This window comes from Paroedura picta, chromosome 4 (genome assembly GCF_049243985.1).
Source record: "Paroedura picta isolate Pp20150507F chromosome 4, Ppicta_v3.0, whole genome shotgun sequence".
Lineage (NCBI taxonomy): Eukaryota > Metazoa > Chordata > Lepidosauria > Squamata > Gekkonidae > Paroedura > Paroedura picta.
Genome location: NC_135372.1, coordinates 32,169,134 through 32,188,048, shown reverse-complemented (window position 1 = coordinate 32,188,048; position 18,915 = coordinate 32,169,134). Strand labels below are relative to the sequence as shown.

General features: G+C 45.9%; 1 protein-coding gene across 6 annotated transcripts in view; it reads right to left on the bottom strand.

Annotated features, from left to right (window-relative positions):
* The window catches only part of CACNA1E (calcium voltage-gated channel subunit alpha1 E), a 584,956-nt gene that overhangs the window by 49,893 nt on the left and 516,148 nt on the right, over positions 1-18,915 (bottom strand). For 4 of the 6 annotated variants that reach the window (XM_077332237.1, XM_077332231.1, XM_077332234.1 and 1 more), the window contains 7 exons: positions 16,736-16,846; positions 15,705-15,788; positions 15,449-15,574; positions 12,008-12,073; positions 9,313-9,404; positions 7,526-7,691; positions 5,806-5,933 (listed from right to left, as the gene is read on the bottom strand). In XM_077332237.1, the coding sequence (XP_077188352.1) occupies positions 5,806-5,933; positions 7,526-7,691; positions 9,313-9,404; positions 12,008-12,073; positions 15,449-15,574; positions 15,705-15,788; positions 16,736-16,846 (773 nt within the window). Of the gene's footprint in view, positions 1-3,840; positions 3,938-5,805; positions 5,934-7,525; positions 7,692-9,312; positions 9,405-12,007; positions 12,074-15,448; positions 15,575-15,704; positions 15,789-16,735; positions 16,847-18,915 lie in introns of all 6 variants that reach the window. The other 2 variants (XM_077332232.1, XM_077332235.1) reach the window with 1 other exon arrangement.

Sequence of the window (18,915 nt, the reverse complement as noted above, 5' to 3'; positions counted from 1 at the left end):
TTTACTCATGGGGCAACAGGTCAATCTAGGAATAGACCTTTGTCAATTCATGACACTCTAGCCCCTTTTAGCTGGCACAGTTCTGCAGGGCGTGCAAAACGGAGCTCTTCCACCACACCTTTGATTGGGGTCAATAACCGAATAACATCTTCAGGCCTCCTCCAACAAAACACCCCACAAAGACATCCAGCCAGGAAACATCTGCGGGGAGTGACCAATACACCCATTCCGCTATGTTTTAAATGTGGCTAATGTGTTAATATACTTTATATTGACTAATATTAGATTGGTTAATGTTGATTTTTATCATGTCGATTCTAACTACCGTTATTATTAATTGCACTGTGTATACCGCCCTGAGCCTGGTTCGGGAGGTATAGAAATTCAATTAGTAATAATAATAAATAATAATCACATGTGTTAGTGCCTACCAGCCATGTGTATTAGCAGCATACATATCCAGTGGTCAGAGCTGTGCATGTGTAGAAAACAAATGCTTTACCCTTGTTCACACAACATGGTGAGCGCATGTACTAGAAGAATGTATGCACAGTGGACAGCTTGAGTTCCAGGTTGAGAAATGCCTGGAGATTTTGGGGGAGGGTCCTGTGCAGGGGTAATCAACCTGTGGTCCTCCAGATGTCCATGGTCTACAATTCCCATGAGCCCCGGCCAGCAAACTCTGCCAGGGGCTCATGGGAATTGTAGTCCATGAACATCTAGAGGACCACAGGTTGACTACCCCTGCTGTAGAGGGCAGGCATTTTCCCCAGGGGAACTGATCTCCATTGCATTGAGAACAGCAGAAGTCCCAGGAGAGCTCCAACCACCACCTGGGGGTTGGCAAGCTAGGTACATGCCATTGTGCCATCTGGAAAGGACTTCCTCCCTCCTTCCTGCAAATCTAGGCATAGCTGAGAAAGGAGTAACAATTGGGGGAGATAAAGAGCCCTGGAGGACTTCACTAGCTCTCGCCCAATCTCTTGACTGGATAATGCTGCTGCTGACATAGGCCTAGGGACAAAACCCACAAGCTTTTAAATACCTTTCAAAGATCAAAAGGCAGTTTGGTAAACTCTCCGTGGTTGGCATCATTCCTGCCATGGAATGGAACAGGTACGTTCTGATATCTTCTGAAAGCAAATTGCTTTGGAAAGGTGGAACTGGGCATGCTTTACCTATGGGAGATGTCAGTGTGGTCCAAATTGACATGCAAGGAGATTGTGTGGGCTGGGCAGAGATGTAGCTTGGAGTTCTGAACCGTCATTTCTACCTCTGGCAGGGACTGTGCCTCCCAGTTCTGGTGGCAGAACTATGGGCAGGGAAGTAGTGAAGGCCCCGAAATGAGAGCTTTCATGGCAGCACTGCAAAATGTTATTATGCTTGTCCATTTATTTTTGGAAACAAGACTTCACAGATTGTGAACTGTTCCGGGGAAAGATCCCACTATAATAGGGTTGCCAGCTCTGGGCCGGGAAATACCTGGAGACTGGTATTCCTGGGGGTGGAACTGGGAGTGGGCAGGATTTGGGGCGGAGAAGGACCTCAGTGGAGAATAATTGTATGGAGTCCAGCCTCCAAAGCAGCCATTCTCTCCAGGGGAATGGATCTCTTTAGTCTGGAAATGATTCCAGGGGTCCCACCTGGAGGCTGGCATCCCTACACTACAAAGAGGTTAATTAGGAAAACAGGCACCTGTTCCTGCAGAATTGTACTTTAGCAGGTTTCAGAATTCAGGATTGTACTTTAGCAGGTTACTGACAGAGGAAGAGGAATTAAAATATCTGGGGGTTTGTGTGTGTCTGTGCGTGCGTGCGTGCGTGCGTGCGTGTGATTTTTTAAAGACAGAGGCCTTCTAAACAAACCTGCCTTCATTTGCTGACCTGCCACTACACAGAAGCAAGGAGAAGGCCTCTGCCTCATTGCCGGAATGAACTGGTGTGGAAGACTTCGGAGCAAACGGCAATCACTGATGAATTATGCCTGGCCTAGACATGCAGCAGCAGGAGGTGGTAAAGAGGTGGCAGAACCTGGAGAGGTAGAAGGGACTGTACCACTTAACATCACAGGCGAGGAATTACATTGTTCGCAGTTCTCTATTTCGATTCTGTGCTAATCATTCCCTGTAAATGATAAATCAGCTCAGGGCGCGATTGGCTATTCTAGAGCCTTTTACCTCGATGGGCTCAATTTTAATTTGCGAGGCGCATTAAAAAATATGGTTCTCTCCACCAAACTGGCATGGCTCCTTCGGCTGCTTCAGAATCCCCCAGGTTCATTAAGCTGCATGTTTGTATCCGGTCGAAGCAGAACTGAAACGCCGGCTTTCCACAGACAGCTCTTATCATCCTGAGCTGCATCGTCGATGTATAGTTGTATCATGGATAGAAGACAGTAATTGGATAAATCTTTTGCTCTAAGTATCCGGGGATCAAGGGAGCGGCGTCTCTGACCTACCTCGTTTGGAAAATGAAATCAATTCAGCTCGCTCATTGGCACAAGAGTACACTGTGTCTTGAGATAATCGGGGGAGAGGGAATGTTATGTGGGGGCTGGAGGTTGTAAAGTCTATGCAAAGGCAGGCAGATTTACAGGGTCATCCTAAACAGAATTACACCTTCTAAGCCCCTTGATTTCGATGAACTTAGAAGGTTACAAATCGGGGATCTCTGTTATACGGCGTTGACCTGCCTTAGTTATTGGTTGCTAAACAGTCAGGACTGGGTTAGTTGGAATAGATTTCAGGTATGAAGTGTCACTGACTTCTCGCCACCCGCTGGGGGGGGGGCGCTGCCAGCAGCAGCTGCACAGTGCCACGCCAAGGGGGAGCCCCAGTCATGGCGGCCCCCGAAGAGCACCAAAGGTGAGCCGGCGACAGAGTGGCAGGGCAGCCCCCGAGGCAGCAGCCGGGAAGGAGGAGGAGGAGGAGGAGGAGGAGCCACGGCCCGGTATCAACTGATCCACGAACCGGTCCCGGTCCCCGGACCGGGGGTTGGGGACCGCTGGCTTAGCCTATTTAAAATTTGTAAACTTTCCTTTTAACATTTTAAAACGCTACCTCTTTCCGTTTAATTTTTTAACACTTCTGTTGTATAATCCTTTCTCCTAAAGCGCTACAAGCTTTTTATTTCTTATATATTTTTGTATTTTGGTCTGATGTACTATGGCAGGGGGAACAAGGTCAAGGGGAGGGTTTTGAAACTGGCAAATCTGCAGCAATGTTTAGACATCCCCCTTTCAAAATTTTAGTAATGTTCTTTTCAAGGGTCACGCCGCCCTGGATTGTGGAAACCCAAATGCTGACGCCTACAACAAAACACACAACATCTCTGTCATTTCTTAGCCATTCTTTCTTCTCTCTGTTCTTTTACCCAGGATACTTTCCCATCAGAGAACACACCTGAGAATAAAGCCTATCCTTAAGAGAGAAACATACGTCCAGTGACAGCTCAGATTTTGGGGCGGGCAGGGGAGGTGGGAGAAAAGAATACACAACCCGGTACCCGTCAAACACCTTCTCTGTGGTCCAGGAAACATCCAGCCTACCAAAAAAACACCCCAAGGTATTCTACTTCGATCTGACAAAAATATCAATTTTCTTAAGTTTGGTCGACCCGATTCCCTGTCCCCTCCCTGGGTAGAACAGCTGCTGGTTCTGAGAGCTAATGGATCTCTTTAAACTCAAAGGAGAGCAACACCCGGGGTGGGGGAGTCCCCTTGTGAGGTCCGGCGGCAGTGGTGGTGGTGGTGGTGGTGGTGGTGGTGGTATAGCAGAGAGGGAGGGACGGTTTAATGGGTATGTCCTAGTGCCGGGTTGTGGCTGGGAATTGGGAGGCAAACCTTGCACGCCACCCTGTAGGGGCAGTTCTCTCCCAGGCCCAGAGGAGGCGAGATCACCCGTACTAATGTGTACATATCCTTATACGGGATCCTGCCACTGGAAAGGAAGCACAGGTGGGTTAATAGGGCTACTCAGGAAAGGGAAGGAAGAGGAATGAAGGGGGTTGCTGGCATAACTTTTTTTTTTCTTGCTCTGTTTCCACTGAGGGAAAGGCTCTGAACATTGCCCCCCCTACCCCATCCGCCCGGAAGAAAGTAGGGCAATTGTCTTCTTCATGCCAAATATGTTCCCGTAGAAGGGGTTTAATGCTCTTGCTGGGAAGGAAGGTTATGATAGGGTTAAAAACAATCCTGATTCCCAAGTCTAGGATGAGATACCTGCTAAGAATACTTGGTCTGACTCTGGTTCTTGGCTATTAGCCATGCATCCAGGAAGAAAAATTTTCTACACTAATGCCAATTTCAACTGTAATAATTTGGGTCCCCCCCCCTTTTTTAAATTTCAGATAACCTTACTTGGTTGTGAAAAATATGTAACACTCCCTGAATATTCACCTCCTTATCTTATACTGTGTCAGCAAGGATTTATACCAGTGCTGATAACTGTTTTAACTTTAATGCTGATAATAGTTCAATTTTAATTTTAGGTCAATTTTATGATGTTATGAATCATATTATTATGTTATGAACTATAAGTCGACTATTGTTCACCGTCCCGAGATGGCAGGTCCAAGAGGGGTGGTATATAAATTGATATATAATTAAATAAATATCGAATGTAGTTTTGATCACTGGGGAAGGCTGTAAAGGCCAGAATGCATCTCATTACACGTGGTTCAGAGGTTGTATTCACCCACTAGGAATGCTTTTAAATTGTAGTCTGACATTCAGACCCCCTCATGTTTTTAATTTTGCAGATGTGAACACTATCTTACATTTATTTCATTTTATTTGTTGTAGCTTGACCCGCTTGACAAAATGGGAATATTTTTGGGTTGAGTTTGTGTCCCCTCTTTTGTTGGTTACACAAACAGGGATTCATTCCAGCTTCCACTTTTGCAATAGTGGACAGTTTATGCACCGAGAACTTCACTATCCCAGTTCCGATGCAGAAGCATAAATTGGGGGCAGATGAAGTACACCGGGCCAAATGCTCCCCCTTGTGGGTGCAGGAAGAGGTGGGGCAACCTGCCACGACTAAAACTCCAGCCTGCAGCCTGGCATGAAACCACCAGTGCGTAAACGGTTGTGGTGAGCTTCTCTCTTTGCCAAAGCTTTGAAGGCTGAGGGGCAGCAGGGGACAGAGGTGGAAAACCTCCCATCTTAGACCATACGAAAAGTCCTGATGTTTCCCAGCTAACACAAAAACTCCGCATAGACACCCACAGAGCAGCTCTGTACTTTGAATGGCAAATGCATCAGAAAACCAATAGAACTCCAGTGTTTCCTGCAGGAAACATGAAGTATGAATGGCAGGCATGTGCACTTAAGCACTCTTATGCGCATGCTTGGGAGCCAGGATTGTTTACACTGTTGTTTCACGGTGCACGTCTTTCTCTGCATTGGATCACGGCTGCAGGAGACACCAGAGAAACTGTGGACGTATTTAGGGCAGCTACAGCTGGGGCATGAAGTGTAAATATGATCTTGTCTTTAAAAGATTCCTAGAAACAAATTGCAAAGCTGCTGTCAGAACACTCCGTTGCTGTAGCTGTGACATGCAGACCTTTACGAAAATCCCGAATTTCACCCGTGATTCGAACTCGGTTGTTTGAGGAGGCTCCTTCCCCGTGCTTTCTGCAAGAGCATCTGCTTCAAAAGCCACTTGGAGAAAGCTTTGCACAACAGTTCTCTCCTCCCTGCCCCGTAGGGTAGCGAACAGAACATTTCCGCTTGACTCAGGTGGCCGTATCCCCAGTGGATTTCGCAAAAGGCATAAAAGCAGCACGGGCGCCCCCTACGTACCATGCGGCTCTGTCGTACTCTGCCCAAATCCGGACAAACTCGTCAAGGTGATGGGGTCCCAAGATGGACGAGTCGCGAGTCAGGTATTCAAAATTGTCCATGATGACAGCCACAAAGAGATTGAGCATCTGAATTGAAGGCAAAAGAGGAACACTTTCCAGAGACGCAGCTAGGTCCGTCTGGTGAAATAACAGCTGGAAGGCCTTAAAAGCCAGGAGCAGTGGTCCCCAACCTTTTTATGACCAGGGACCGGTCAATGCTTGACAATTTTACTGAGGCAGGGGGGGCGGAGTCTTTTATCGAGGAATCGTCACCGCCGCCTAAGCCCCTGCTCTACTTGCTTTCCCGCAGGTGCCCCTGACTTCCCGCTGCCCACTGGGGGGAGCTGCCAGCAGCAGCTGCGCATTGCTACGCCAAGGGGGAGCCCCAGTCATGGTGGCTGCTGGAGAGTACCAAAGGTGAGCCAACGGCAGAGTGGCAGGCAGCCCCCGAGGCAGCAGCCAGGGAGGAGGACGAGGAGGAGCTGTGGCTTGGTACCAACTGATCCACGGACCGGTCCCCGGACCGGGGGTTGGGGACCACTGGCCAGGATGAATGAGACAGAGAACGTAAGAGGAGTCTCCCTGAATCACACCGGTCCATCTAGTCCCGCATCCCGTTCCACACAGCAGCTAACCCGTTGCTTTCCCCTGATGTTGCTCTCCAGCCTTGAGCTTCAGAGGTTCGCTGCCTCTGAATATGGAGGTTCCCTTTGCTCACCATGGCTAGCGGCCATCGATGGACCTATCTTCTGAGAATCTCTCTAACTTTGTGATATCTAACACTGGTTGACCAAAATCAACTTAATCCAGCGTGGATGAAGAGAAAAGGCGGCGAGGGAAGGGAGAGATCGGGGCACGACATGGGAAAAGAAACAAATCACTGACTTTGCAAAAGCTGGGAGGGGTTGCATGGGCAAGCAGAACCTTTCCTAAACATTCCACGCTCGTCCTGCTATAAAATATTAATCCCTTTGAAGAAGAAGTGCGGGTCTTTTGTTCTCCGCTTTTTACTAACTGAAGGAGCCTCAAAGCAGTTTACATTCGCCTTCCCTTTCTCTCCCCACAACAGATACCCTGTGAGGGAGGTGGGGCTGAGAGAGCTCTGAGGGAACTGCGACTGGACCAAGGTCACCCCGCTGGCTGCATGTGGAGGAGGAGCGGGGAATCAAAACCAGTTGTCCAGATTAGAGGCCTCTGCTCTTAACCACAACACCAGGCTGGCTCTCAATCGCCTGCCTCCTCAACCAACCCAAATATCAGAAATATTCATTTATTTAATTCATTGCACTTGCAGACCACCGCTCCTTGACCGGCCAGCTTGCAGCGGTTAACAACATGAATGCATTTTTTAAAAGAACGGTCTGAAAACCAAAAAAAACCTCAATCCCACTCCCCACTCCCAGCACAATCCTAAAACAACATACAACCTTCCCAGGGGCAGTCAAAGTGTGGCCCTCCAGATGTCCATGGATTACAATGCCCATGAGCCCCTGCCAGTGAATGCTGGCAGGGGCTCATGGGAATTGTAGTCTATGGACATCTGGAGGGCCACACTTTGACTACCCCTGTGCACTGTCAGCACGAAGGAGCCCTCTGGGTTCTTTTGTACACAGCAGAGCTTCCAATCCTGGGACAGCGGACAAAGGCCAGATGCCGGGGGCAAGGGCAGGAGGACTCACCAAGAAGGAGCAGAAGAAGATGAAGGAGACAAAGTAAACGTACGCCAGTTCTGTGCCACAACGCTCGTTCTCGTTCTGCCCGGAAGTCGCCGTGGTATCTGGCTCACACCCTTTGCCTTCCAGGCAAGAAAGCATGATCTCCTGCCATGCTTCCCCCGTGGCACTCCTGCAGGCAAAACAAATCCGTCTCCCAGGATTTACTCTACGGTTACCGGTTGTGGTTACAATTTGTTTGTCCTTTATATTTATGCTTCATTTTAAAAGTTTGGCCACCATTTATGGGCATTCACTGAAGGTGGGGGAGATTCAGCACAAGGAGAATGAACCCAGCTTTAATCTAAAGCAAAGCTGCTTCAAGATCCGTTCATCCCCATTTTGGTGGACATGCAAAAAAGCAAAGAGTTTTGGTGGAAGATGCATGCCGAGATCTAAAATATTCTCAAGGATAATATGATTTAAACCAAAGTCATATATTCTGTGTTTTCTGGATAGCGATAAGGATAAGAAATTTGGAGAAATATTTAGGTCTGCGAGGATTGTTTGGGCAAAAAAAAAAAAAAAATGGAAATCTCTGGCAGTACCTACCATTTTCAAATAAACTATTAGAAATGGTCCAGATGGCAAAACTGACAAACTAAGTAAGGATTCTAAAACTGAATGGGAATTATGAGTTAATTATATAGGTCAAAATGCTGGAAGTAAGGTGATGATAGTTTATGATGATGATGAATGAGAAAAAAAACTAATCATATATTGGCATTTATGCAAGAGGATTATCAAATGACTAATGATTCTTCAATGTTAACAGTCGGAAACACTTTTAGTAGTCTTTCTCTAACTGCATGGTCTCTGTAGTATAGTTGAAATGAAAATAATGGAAAGCTGGGGGAAAGGGACTCCTAACAAAGTTAATTGCTTTCTATTGCCATTTGCATTTGATTGGTAGAATGAGGCAGGAGATCTTATCCTGTCTGCATGTATTTGGTTGGCCAGCTTCCAAATGCTTTTGAAACCATGCTGGAGACCAAAATGGCTGTGTTTTAGGGAAAGAATGTGCATGGCCTTGAAAGTTTAGGATAGAGCTAAACTAGTTTGGCCTGGCAAATAGATGGGGAAGAAATGGAGGTAGTGACAGATTTTATTTTCCTGGGCTCCAAGATCACTGCAGATGGGGACTGCAGCAAAGAAATTAAAAGACGCTCCTGGGGAGGAAAGCTATCGCAAATCTAGACAGCATTCTAAAAAGCAGAGACATCACCCTGCCAATAAAAGTGCGTCTAGTCAAGGCTATGGTCTTCCCAGTTGCAATGTATGGCTGAGAAAGTTGGACCATAAGGAATGCCGAGCGTCAAAGAATTGAGGCTTGTGAAGTCCGGTACTGGAGAAGACTCTTGTGAGTCCCTTGGACTGCAAGGCGAACAAACCGGTCAGTCCTAGAGGAGGTCAGCCCTGCCTGCCAGATCCTGAAGATGAAACTCAAATACTTTGGCCACCTCATGAGAAGGAAGGACGCCCTGGAGAAGAGCCTAATGTTGGGAGTGATTAAGGGCAAAAGAAGAAGGGGACGACAGAGAATGAGGTGGCTGGATGGAGTCACTGAAGCAGTCGGTGCAAACTTAAATGGACTCTGGGGAATGGTAGAGGACAGGAAGGCCTGGAGGATCATTGTCCATGGGGTCGCGATGGGTTGGACACAACTTCGCATCTAACAACAACAACAAAGTTTGCCCCTTGTAATCAACATGCGGCTCCTCTAATTTTTTCCCTACATTTTAACGCCCACTCACCTGAAAAGAAGCATGAGTGAACCCAGAAAGCTACGGAAGTTATTGTGGCGGTTGATGTGGCTTTCTTCGTCCAATTTGATATTCCCGAAGACCTGAAGGCACAGAGAAGTGAACACCTAGAGTAATGAGCTTGACGATGCAACAGCATTTTCCAACCGTGCAAAATGTGCAGGGCTCTGATCCCCCCTATTCTTTTGCCACACAGGCTATATGGAATGTCAACCTGCCTTAGCACTAACACATGTTTATTTGTTATAGTATGCATGTAATATACAAAAATGTGTCTACCAAGGAAGGGCAAAGTGTGTTTGGTCCTGCCTTTATGTGGTTCAAGTTTACTGGTTCTGTTTTATTGGTTCAAGGCTTTTAACCTAGCAGGACTGAAATGTATTAAGTTATGTAGATCCAGGACTTTTTAATTCAAATATTCAACACTTCAAGGGCAGATTGTGCTGTGTAATACATGATTAATTTGTTCTCTCTCATCAATTGACATCAATAAATACAGAAGAGCATTTACGCCAGCAAGATGCTCGGCCTTGCCTACAGCATTTTGGGAGGGCCAATATAAAAGAACTCCAAGCTCAGAGAGATTGTGCACCTGCCCTTTAAGGGAGGTGGAAATGATTGAACACATCTCTTTTTTTTTCCTGCCGCCCTTTGTATTCCACAGCCACACAGCCACTTCTGGAGAGGAAGCCATACCAATCAGAAGCAAACTGGTCCAAAGAATGACTCATGGGTGAAAAGCCTCAAGTTTCATTCCAGCTAGCCAAATTCTTCACCCACGTGATTCAAGCCCACCAGAAAGATATAAAACAACTTACAACCGCTACCATCACGTCCTTTTAGCTAATTTCATCGAAAAATTCTGATTTTTATATTTTTAACGTTCTGTCTGCATTCTGGCCTGTGATCGTATAAATAAACTTGACGATTAATGTATTCCTTCCTCCCCTCCCCCCCTTTATCCAACCCTTGGCTACCCGACTTTGTTGCTTCTTCAGGTTGGGTCTTTCCCCCTTCTGTTTTCGTTTTCCTGCGTGTGCCATAATGTCCTTCATGGACAAATGTTATGCATCCATCCCTTGCATTTTCAATGGATGTACTCAGTGTATCCTTTCTGGGAGACACAACAGAGTTTCTATGAGACAAGGACAAATTGTAGCTCCTGTGCCTGCCAAATCCATAGGATATTCTAAGCTTCATTATGATCGCTATCCTGCATTGCAATTGCAGAGCCAAGCTAGTGGATGAGGAATTATACTAGCACAGGGCATTTTGCACCCTCGTGGAGAGGTCATCCCCTCAAGACAAACACATAGAAGAAGAAGAAGAAGAAGAAGAAGAAGAAGAAGAAGAAGAAGAAGAAGAAGAAGAAGAAGAGTTGGTTCTTATATGCCGCTTTTCCCTACCCGAAGGAGGCTCAAAGCGGCTTCCAATCGCATTCCCATTCCTCTCCCCACAACAGACATCCTGTGGGGTGGGTGAGGCTGAGAGAGCCCTGATATCGCTGCTCAGTCAGAACAGTTTTATCAGTGGTGTGGCGAGCCCAAGGTCACCCAGCTGGTTGCATGCGGGGGACTGCAAAATTGAACCTGGCATGCCAGATTAGAAGTCCGCACTCCTAACCACTACACCTAACTGGCTCTCATAGGGTTCCCAGGCATTGGGAAAACTTGAGTCTGTCTTTGTTATGGGATGGCTGCATCTACAGGAGAATCAGCGGCAGGTAAACATTGTCAAAAGCAAAGAGCAAAAGAATGCTTGGCTAGTTGTACCCTCTGACTCAACCCTCTTCCCCAAACCCAAATTCAGGTAGGAAGTCTAATTTCCCACATTACCCATGTTTGATCTATAAGGGTGCCAAAACAGGAGACAGCCAGTCGAAATAACACGCAGGTGCTAGCGTACCACTAAGGAAACATAGATAAGAACACAGAGTCTCTTTATAGCAGTGGTTTGCAGCCAGGGGGTCGGGACCCCTTTGGGGGTGGAATGACCCTTTCACAGGGGTCGCAGCAGGGGACCAGGGGAGGCGCCATCCACACAACAGCCTTGCGGGGTAGATCGAGATAGAGCGTTCGTCTGTCTGGAGCAGTGGAAAACAGCAAGACTGGCATGGTGGAACAAGAGGCAGAACTGAACTGAGAAACCCAAGGGGAAAAACCAATTTATATACAATCCTGAACAATGGATCTTCACGCCATTGGTGAGTTTCGGTTTAATTTCTGTGAAAGAGCACTTGCATCATTTTATGGTTGGGGGTCACCACAACATGAGGAACTGTATTAAAGGGTCGCGGCATTAGGAAGGTGGAGAACCACTGCTCTATAGTGTAAAGCAAGGAGAAAGAGGGGTGGCTTTAATGCAGCTTCCAGGGGCCAGTTCAACTCCAGGAAGGGAGAAGCAGCTAAGCTGGCATGGGCCAGGGGTTGCCCATGACAGGAGCTATCCAGTGCGCACAATCCATTTACTCCTAGGAAGATAAACAGTCTGGTCCAGGGTCATGTCAAAAACCAGTAATTTAAGCTGATCTGGAATGTCATCATCAAATGAGCCGAACATTTGATGCAGGTTATGAGATTGATATTCATAGGGCACACGGCAACTAAATGAACATGGTGTTTGGTCCTCAGATCTCACCTTGAGTTCTTTTATTGGTTGGCAACAGGGAACACAGTCATTTTCTTACCTGCATCCCAATGATGGCATATATGAAGAAAAGCATCGCAATCAGGAGACAGACGTATGGGAGTGCCTGAAAGAAGCAAACAATGCAAATGGTTGGTTTTTACGACACACCTTATGGGAGCTGTTCTCAACTTTTTGACCACTGAGAACCCCCTGGAACATTCTTCAGGCTTCGAGGAACCCCGGAAGTGGTGTGATGGTGCAGAATATGGTTGGGAAGCTTACCTGTGTATTTGCCCACCTGGGGCCCCTCCCCTCCCCACCCCCTCCAGACCCATCATTGGCCATTTGAGGAGGGGAGGCTGGGTCAACATGACCATATATGGTCATAACACCCAATAAATATTTAGCAAATTTTGAAAATGTATCTAAATGTATCTAAAAATTAACTAATTCCCATTCAGGAAACCATTCCAGGCCCATCAAGAAACCCCAGGGTTTCACAAAATCCTGGTTGAGAAAGCCTGCCTTATGGGTTTAGTCTTTCTGTGAAATGTGTGGTTTCAGGGGTTACCTGTCATCTGCTCTGCCTTTTATTTTACTGTGCACGATTGTAACATTACACTCATGGAATTTTTTTTTTGGTTAAAACTGAATTAAACAAGAAACAAGCATTAACTCAAGCTTCCCTTTCCAGCCTCTCTTTAGGGGGGAAAAGACATCTCATCAGGGTTCCTAAGGTGGTGAACATGAAATCATTAGAACATTTCAACAATTAAAAATAAAGTTGCAACAATAAAATTCAATTAAAAACACATAAACACAGAACACTGGAATGAAGGCCAAGAAGAGTATTGGGGGTATGCAGACAAAACAAAATGGCCTTCAACTGTTGTCCAAAGACAGATGAATCTTCCTGGGAAGGGAGTTTTGGTGCCGCCCGGAACAGACAGTGGTGACCCAAGCAAAGAAGGCCCTTGCTTGGGTTGCCACTGTCTAGCCTCAGATGGTGGAAGCTACTGAAACAGGGCCTCTGAGGATGACCAGAGTGAGCAGGTAGGTTCATATGAGAGAAGGCAGTCCTTACAATATTTTGGTATCTTGTCAATAACAGCACCTTGAATTGAACTTGGAAGCAAACTGGAAGCCAGTATAGGACCGTTTACGCACTGGAAACTTCACTGCCCCAGCTCCTGTGCAGGAGCACAAATGGGGGGTGGATGAGGTACACCAGGCCAAATGTTCCCCCATGTGGGTGCAGGAAGAGGTGGGGCAACCTGCCACGACTAAAACTCCAGCCTGCAGCATGGCATGAAACCTCCAGTGCATAATCAGTCTACGTGGTTCAAAAGTGGAGCAATATGGTCCCAACACCTCATTCTGGTCATCAACATTTGGCCACAGCATTCTGTGTTACCCAAATAGATGTTCCCTTAATTAGTTAGGGGAACTTAGCTTAAGGGATACTAAATGGGAGGGGGTAACTTGGGTTCTCCATCAATATTTAGGGGAATTGTTCTCTTGGTGTAGTGGTTAGGAGTGTGGACTTCCAATCTGGTGAGCCCAGTTCAGTTCTGCGCTACCCCACATGCAACCAGCTGGGTGACCTTGGGCTTGCCACAGCACTGAGAAAGCTGTTCTGACCGAGCAGTGATATTAGGGCTCCACCTCAGCCTCACCCACCTCACAGGATGACTGTTGTGGGGAGAGGAAAGGGAAGGCAACTGTAAGCCACTTTGAGACTCCTTCAGGTAGAGAAAAGTGGCATATAAGAACCAACTCTTCTTCTTCTTAGAGAAACTCAAAATAAACCCGTCAGATGTTTGACTGTAACAGCTTTTACTGAGGGGAGTAAAAGGATACAGCATACAAACAAAACACACTCACACACACACACATGCAAGGCTGACTAAGCAGAAATCAGGGAGGAAAAAGGAAGGTGATATTTACCAATCTTGAAAGCAGCAAAATATCTAGTGCTTCATGGAAGAGAGGAAGTCCACACGCAAGTGGGGGGTCTATGTGCCAAGAGCATACACATGCTCTCTGGGCATGATGCCTCTTGATATAGGGCAAAATGCTCCCTGGGGTTTTGCTGATGTATTTGCCCCCAAAACAATGACTGGATGAGTTTTCCAGAGTTAAACAAAGATTTGGGAGAAGCGTGATAAGATTTACCTATGGTGAATTGCAGGTGCTAATGATTCTTGATGAGGAGGGGCCTGACTGCTAACATCCGTACGTTCTGTCACTTTTGATAATGGAATCTATTGAGACACTTCTTGTGAACAGGCAGTCATTAATTCAACATGCTGGGAGAATTGGAAACTGCTTTAAAACACCGACAAGGAGTATTTAAAGGGACAGGGGGTAGGGGCAAAGTTTTATTTTGTATTCAATGGAAGTCTTCTCTGGGGATAAAAAAAAAGGAAAACCGCTGAACCACCCTTGAAAATTACCCATTCAGCAATGTAGGCATAGTCGCATTAGGGAATATTGAAAAAATTTGTTTTGAATTATTTTTTATTAGTTTATAAGCAGCTTAAACATTTGACACTTATCAAGGAAGTGGTGAAAAGAACAAAAGTGTATTCTCGACTGTCAGATTACCAGGAGGGGCCAAACTGTGGCTCTCCAGATGCCCATGAACTACAATTCCCATGAGCCCCTGCCAGTTAAGCAACACCCTCTACATGCTCGATGAAAGCTCCAATCTAAAAGGCACCATGCCAGGTTAGCAGAACAATTGTTAACTGCTGAAGTGATGCCTGTGAGTCATCACAGAGTGAGGACTGAGAGGTTGCTGACAACCTATATTGACTTGGGGCTAGAAAGCCTGGATTATGGATGCAACTTCACAGCTACCTGTGATCTTCTCCTTCTGCCCTTGGATTGCCTGAATGAACCCTTGACTCACTGGACTGTGTCACCTTGCGTACTGTCTGACTCCTTGGCATTCTGTTTTTGGATACTCATTCTCCTTGCCTTCCTTTCAGCTCGTTTGTGCTTCCTTCAATCAGAGAGCTGAAATCTTAGACCAGCACAAGCAACAAGTGGAAGGAAAGCATGCTTGACTTGATTCTAATATCTCTCTCCCCCCCTCCCCCCCAGCATTGTACAAAATACATTTCTGGCCTCAAGAGAGCAAACACATTGAATGAGTGAGGGAAGATAAGCTCTCATCCTTCTTTTCATCAAAGGCCTTTCGATGTATCTCCTTAACAGGTGGCAGTAAGGAAGCACCACATATAGGCAACTGTGCTATGGTGTGGGTTACAGAGAGCATTGGTTTCTCTCCCCTACCCCCATCCTTGCATGTCAGTGCTCATCATTTTGTGCGCTTTGGTAGAAGAAGAGTGATCATTCCTCCTCTGATGCTTTGAGGACGACTGGTTTAGAGCATTCATCACTTACAAAACAGGTTTGTGCAAAAATGCTCCCAAACTGCGTTGGGAAGGTTTTGTAGCCAAGCGGCCCATTAATCTTGTGGATTGACCTTTACCTTGAACGACTGCACAAAAGTCCACAGCAGAATCCGAATGGTGTAACCCTGGCGAAGCAGTTTGATGAGACGTGCCGCCCGGAACAGTTTCAGAAAGCTCATGTTGAAGCTGCTGGTATTGACCAACTGGGTCAGTGAGAGAAATGAGAGGAAGAGAATAATCAAAGGGTTGAAAGGGGGGGGGAGGGAGAATTAATCACACTTAACCTTTTGCTTCAACTCTCCACAAAAGAGAAGACGCCGAAAGCAACGTTACCTTGCTGTCTGTCAAGATAATTTCCGTAATGCTGCCAATCACGGTGATGAAATCGAATATGTTCCAGGTGTCACGGAAATAGTTCTGCAGGAAGAAAAGCAGACAGATCAGACTACAGCCGAGTCTGCCCCGGTGTCAGTCAGCTGCTGCCTCTACAAGAAGGACAGGGATGCCTCTACGGCAGTGGGTCAGGACCCCTTTGGCGGGGTCGAACGACCCTTTCACAGGGGTCACGGCAGGGCAAGCAGCTTGGCTGGGGGGGGGGGGAGCCATCCACACAACAACCTTCCGGAGTAGATTGAGATAGAGTGTTTGTCTGTCTGGAGCAGCGGAAAAGAGCGAGGCATGGTGGGACAAAAGGCAGAACTGAACTGAGAAACCCGGATAAAAAACCAATTTATATACAACCATGAACAATGGATCTTCATACCATTGATCAGTTTTGGTTTAATTTCTGTGAAAGAACACTTGCATATTTTTATGGTTCGGGGTCAACACGACATGAGGAACGGTATTAAAGGGTTGCGGCATAAGGAGGGTTGAGAACCACTGCTCAATGGGAAGAGCACTTCCTATTCCATCTTGGGGAGCCACTACACCACAGGAAAAAGAGAGAGGGCACCTCAGGGGCAGAGTGGGTACCATCATTTCTATATGCCAATTATTTCCAGCAAGGTAGTTGTCAATGGATGACAAAGCTGGGTCTTCACTCAGAAGAATTTGATGATGACGATGATGATGATGATGATGATGATGATGATGATTTTTATCCTGTCCTTCCATGTTGCTTAGGGTGGATGACAACATTTAAAAACTACATACACATTTAAAAGTTAAAAACATTTACATTTCTGAATGCTCCTGATTGGAATCCCAGAAGGAGGTCTTTAATAAAGGAAGCTGAGCTTCTACTTCCCCTCCTCCCCTAGTGGTGAGGGTAAGCCTTATGGGTGGATATGTCATAACACATGCAAACTACATAGTCCACAATACGGAAGTTAATATCTAACCCTAAGCATTCTGCAACTCACCAGGAAGCCGAAAGCTATAATTTTCAGGAAACATTCCAATGAGAAAACCATGGTAAAAGCAATATTCAGGTACTTCAGGGCCAGTTCATAGGTGTAGGGTGCAGAATAGTACTGCCAGAAAGAAAAGAAAGTAAGTAATAGAATCCTGATTTCACCTTGTACTGTATTCCTTTAAGGCAGGAGTGGCCAAACTGTGGCTCTCCAGATGTCTATGGACTATAATTCCAATGAGCCTCTGCCTGTGCTAGCAGGGACTCATGGGAATTGTAGTCCATGGACATCTGAAGAGACACAGTTTGGCCACCCCTTCTATGGCAAGAACAACCATGAAAGTTCTGCTATTGGTGCCACTATGCATTTTTCCAGCCAAGTGGCTGTTTTAGGGAAACACTAATTCAAAAATCTAGTTCTGAAACTTCTGGAAAAATCAATTTAGGAAGTGAGTATAGTTTTCCAGCTGGGAGCAGCAAATTCCATCTTGGAAACCAACTCAGTGGTTTGCTGAAGTACTGTTATCTAGTGTAATCATCTTTCACAATTTTTGTTTAATCACTGCAAAGCCACATGAACACAGAAAGAGCATAGAGTATGGAAAGCAAGAGCATCCAGCACAAATCCGCACAGGTGTATATGATGCAGAAAGAAGAAAACTCCATGCAATACTCATGGAAGAATAATTATTTGGGGAAGAAAAGGCCACAGAAGCAAAAGATTGAAGGTCTAGTATAGAACTCAGGTTTCCCAGCTCCATGCTGGGAAATGCTAGAAGATCTGTGGCAATGCTCCAGAAGGGGGAGTTTCAGGGGATTGTGATGCAAATTCTGAGTTACCTTCTAGGAATCTCCCAAATCTCTATGGTCTCTACTACACAGACAGAGGGAAACTCCTACAGCATCACCATCAAATCCGGCCACTCCTCTCCCATTTTCTCCTCCCGCTTCTCAAATCTTCAAGGACGGGGGAATGAGGCCAGGGATGGGTGACTGCTTGCTACCACTGATACAACACAATAAAACAGGCGGTTTTTAAACGTACCAATGGAAAAAAGAGAGCACCTGTCCCAGGCTGTCAAAATCTGTATGCAGTATAATATTTATACAATACACATTAATAAGATATTGAATCAAACATCTAAATGTGTCTTATCACTATTTTAATGATTAATGAAGCAGCCAAAATGGACTGTAGATTTGTGCCATTTTCAATGTTCCATTTTCATCAGTGGTTATTTCTTCCTATGGTTGTGAAAATTATCCTTGCAAATTTCCAATATTCCAATATTTTCCCTATTCTATATGGCGATCACATCTTTTTACTATATAGCCAATTCAAAGTTGTAGCATGAACTCTATTCATATAACACCGGCCTTCAGCTCGCAGGTATGGGAGAGCTTGGTCAAGAGACCGCTTGGTTGCTTCGTTAATCATTAAAATAGAGATAAGACACATTTTGATGTTTGATTCAATATTTTATTAATGTGTATTGTATAAATATTATACTGCATACAGATTTTAATAGCCTGGAACAGGTTCTCTCATTTTTCTGTTGCCACTGAACAAGTGACAAGCCTATGAAGTATGGATGATATGGTCTAGCTTTTAAAAAGCAACCATCTGTTTAATACATTAAAGGTAAAGGTATCCCCTGTGCAAGCACCGGGTCATGTCAGACCCTTGGGGTGACGCCCTCTAGCGTTTTCATGGCAGACCCAATATGGGGGGGTTTGCCAGTGCCTTCCCCAGTCATTACCGTTTACCCCCCAGCAAGCTGGGTACTCATTTTACCGACCAGGGAAGGATGGAAGGCTGAGTCAACCTTGAGCCGGCTGCTGGGATTGAACTCCCAGCCTCATGGGCAGAGCTTTTAGACTGCATGTCTGCTGCCTTACCACCATGCGCCACAAGAGGCTCATTAATACATTACATGGCAACAAACCCCCATTTGCTGCCCAGAGAAATCTGCTCCCAAGACCATGGAGAACTGCTATTCATTAAACAGCCTCAATGGATCAATGGTCAGACTCTGCAACTTCATATAGGTTCACGATCCTCATCCGCTTTATATCGGAGGATTTGGACCTGAAGTACAGGATGGGTACCAACCCTTTTTAAGAAACTGGCTATCTGATTAAGCGGCCCCTGTAATTGTCCAAACCCATTTAAAGATGTCACCTCAAACA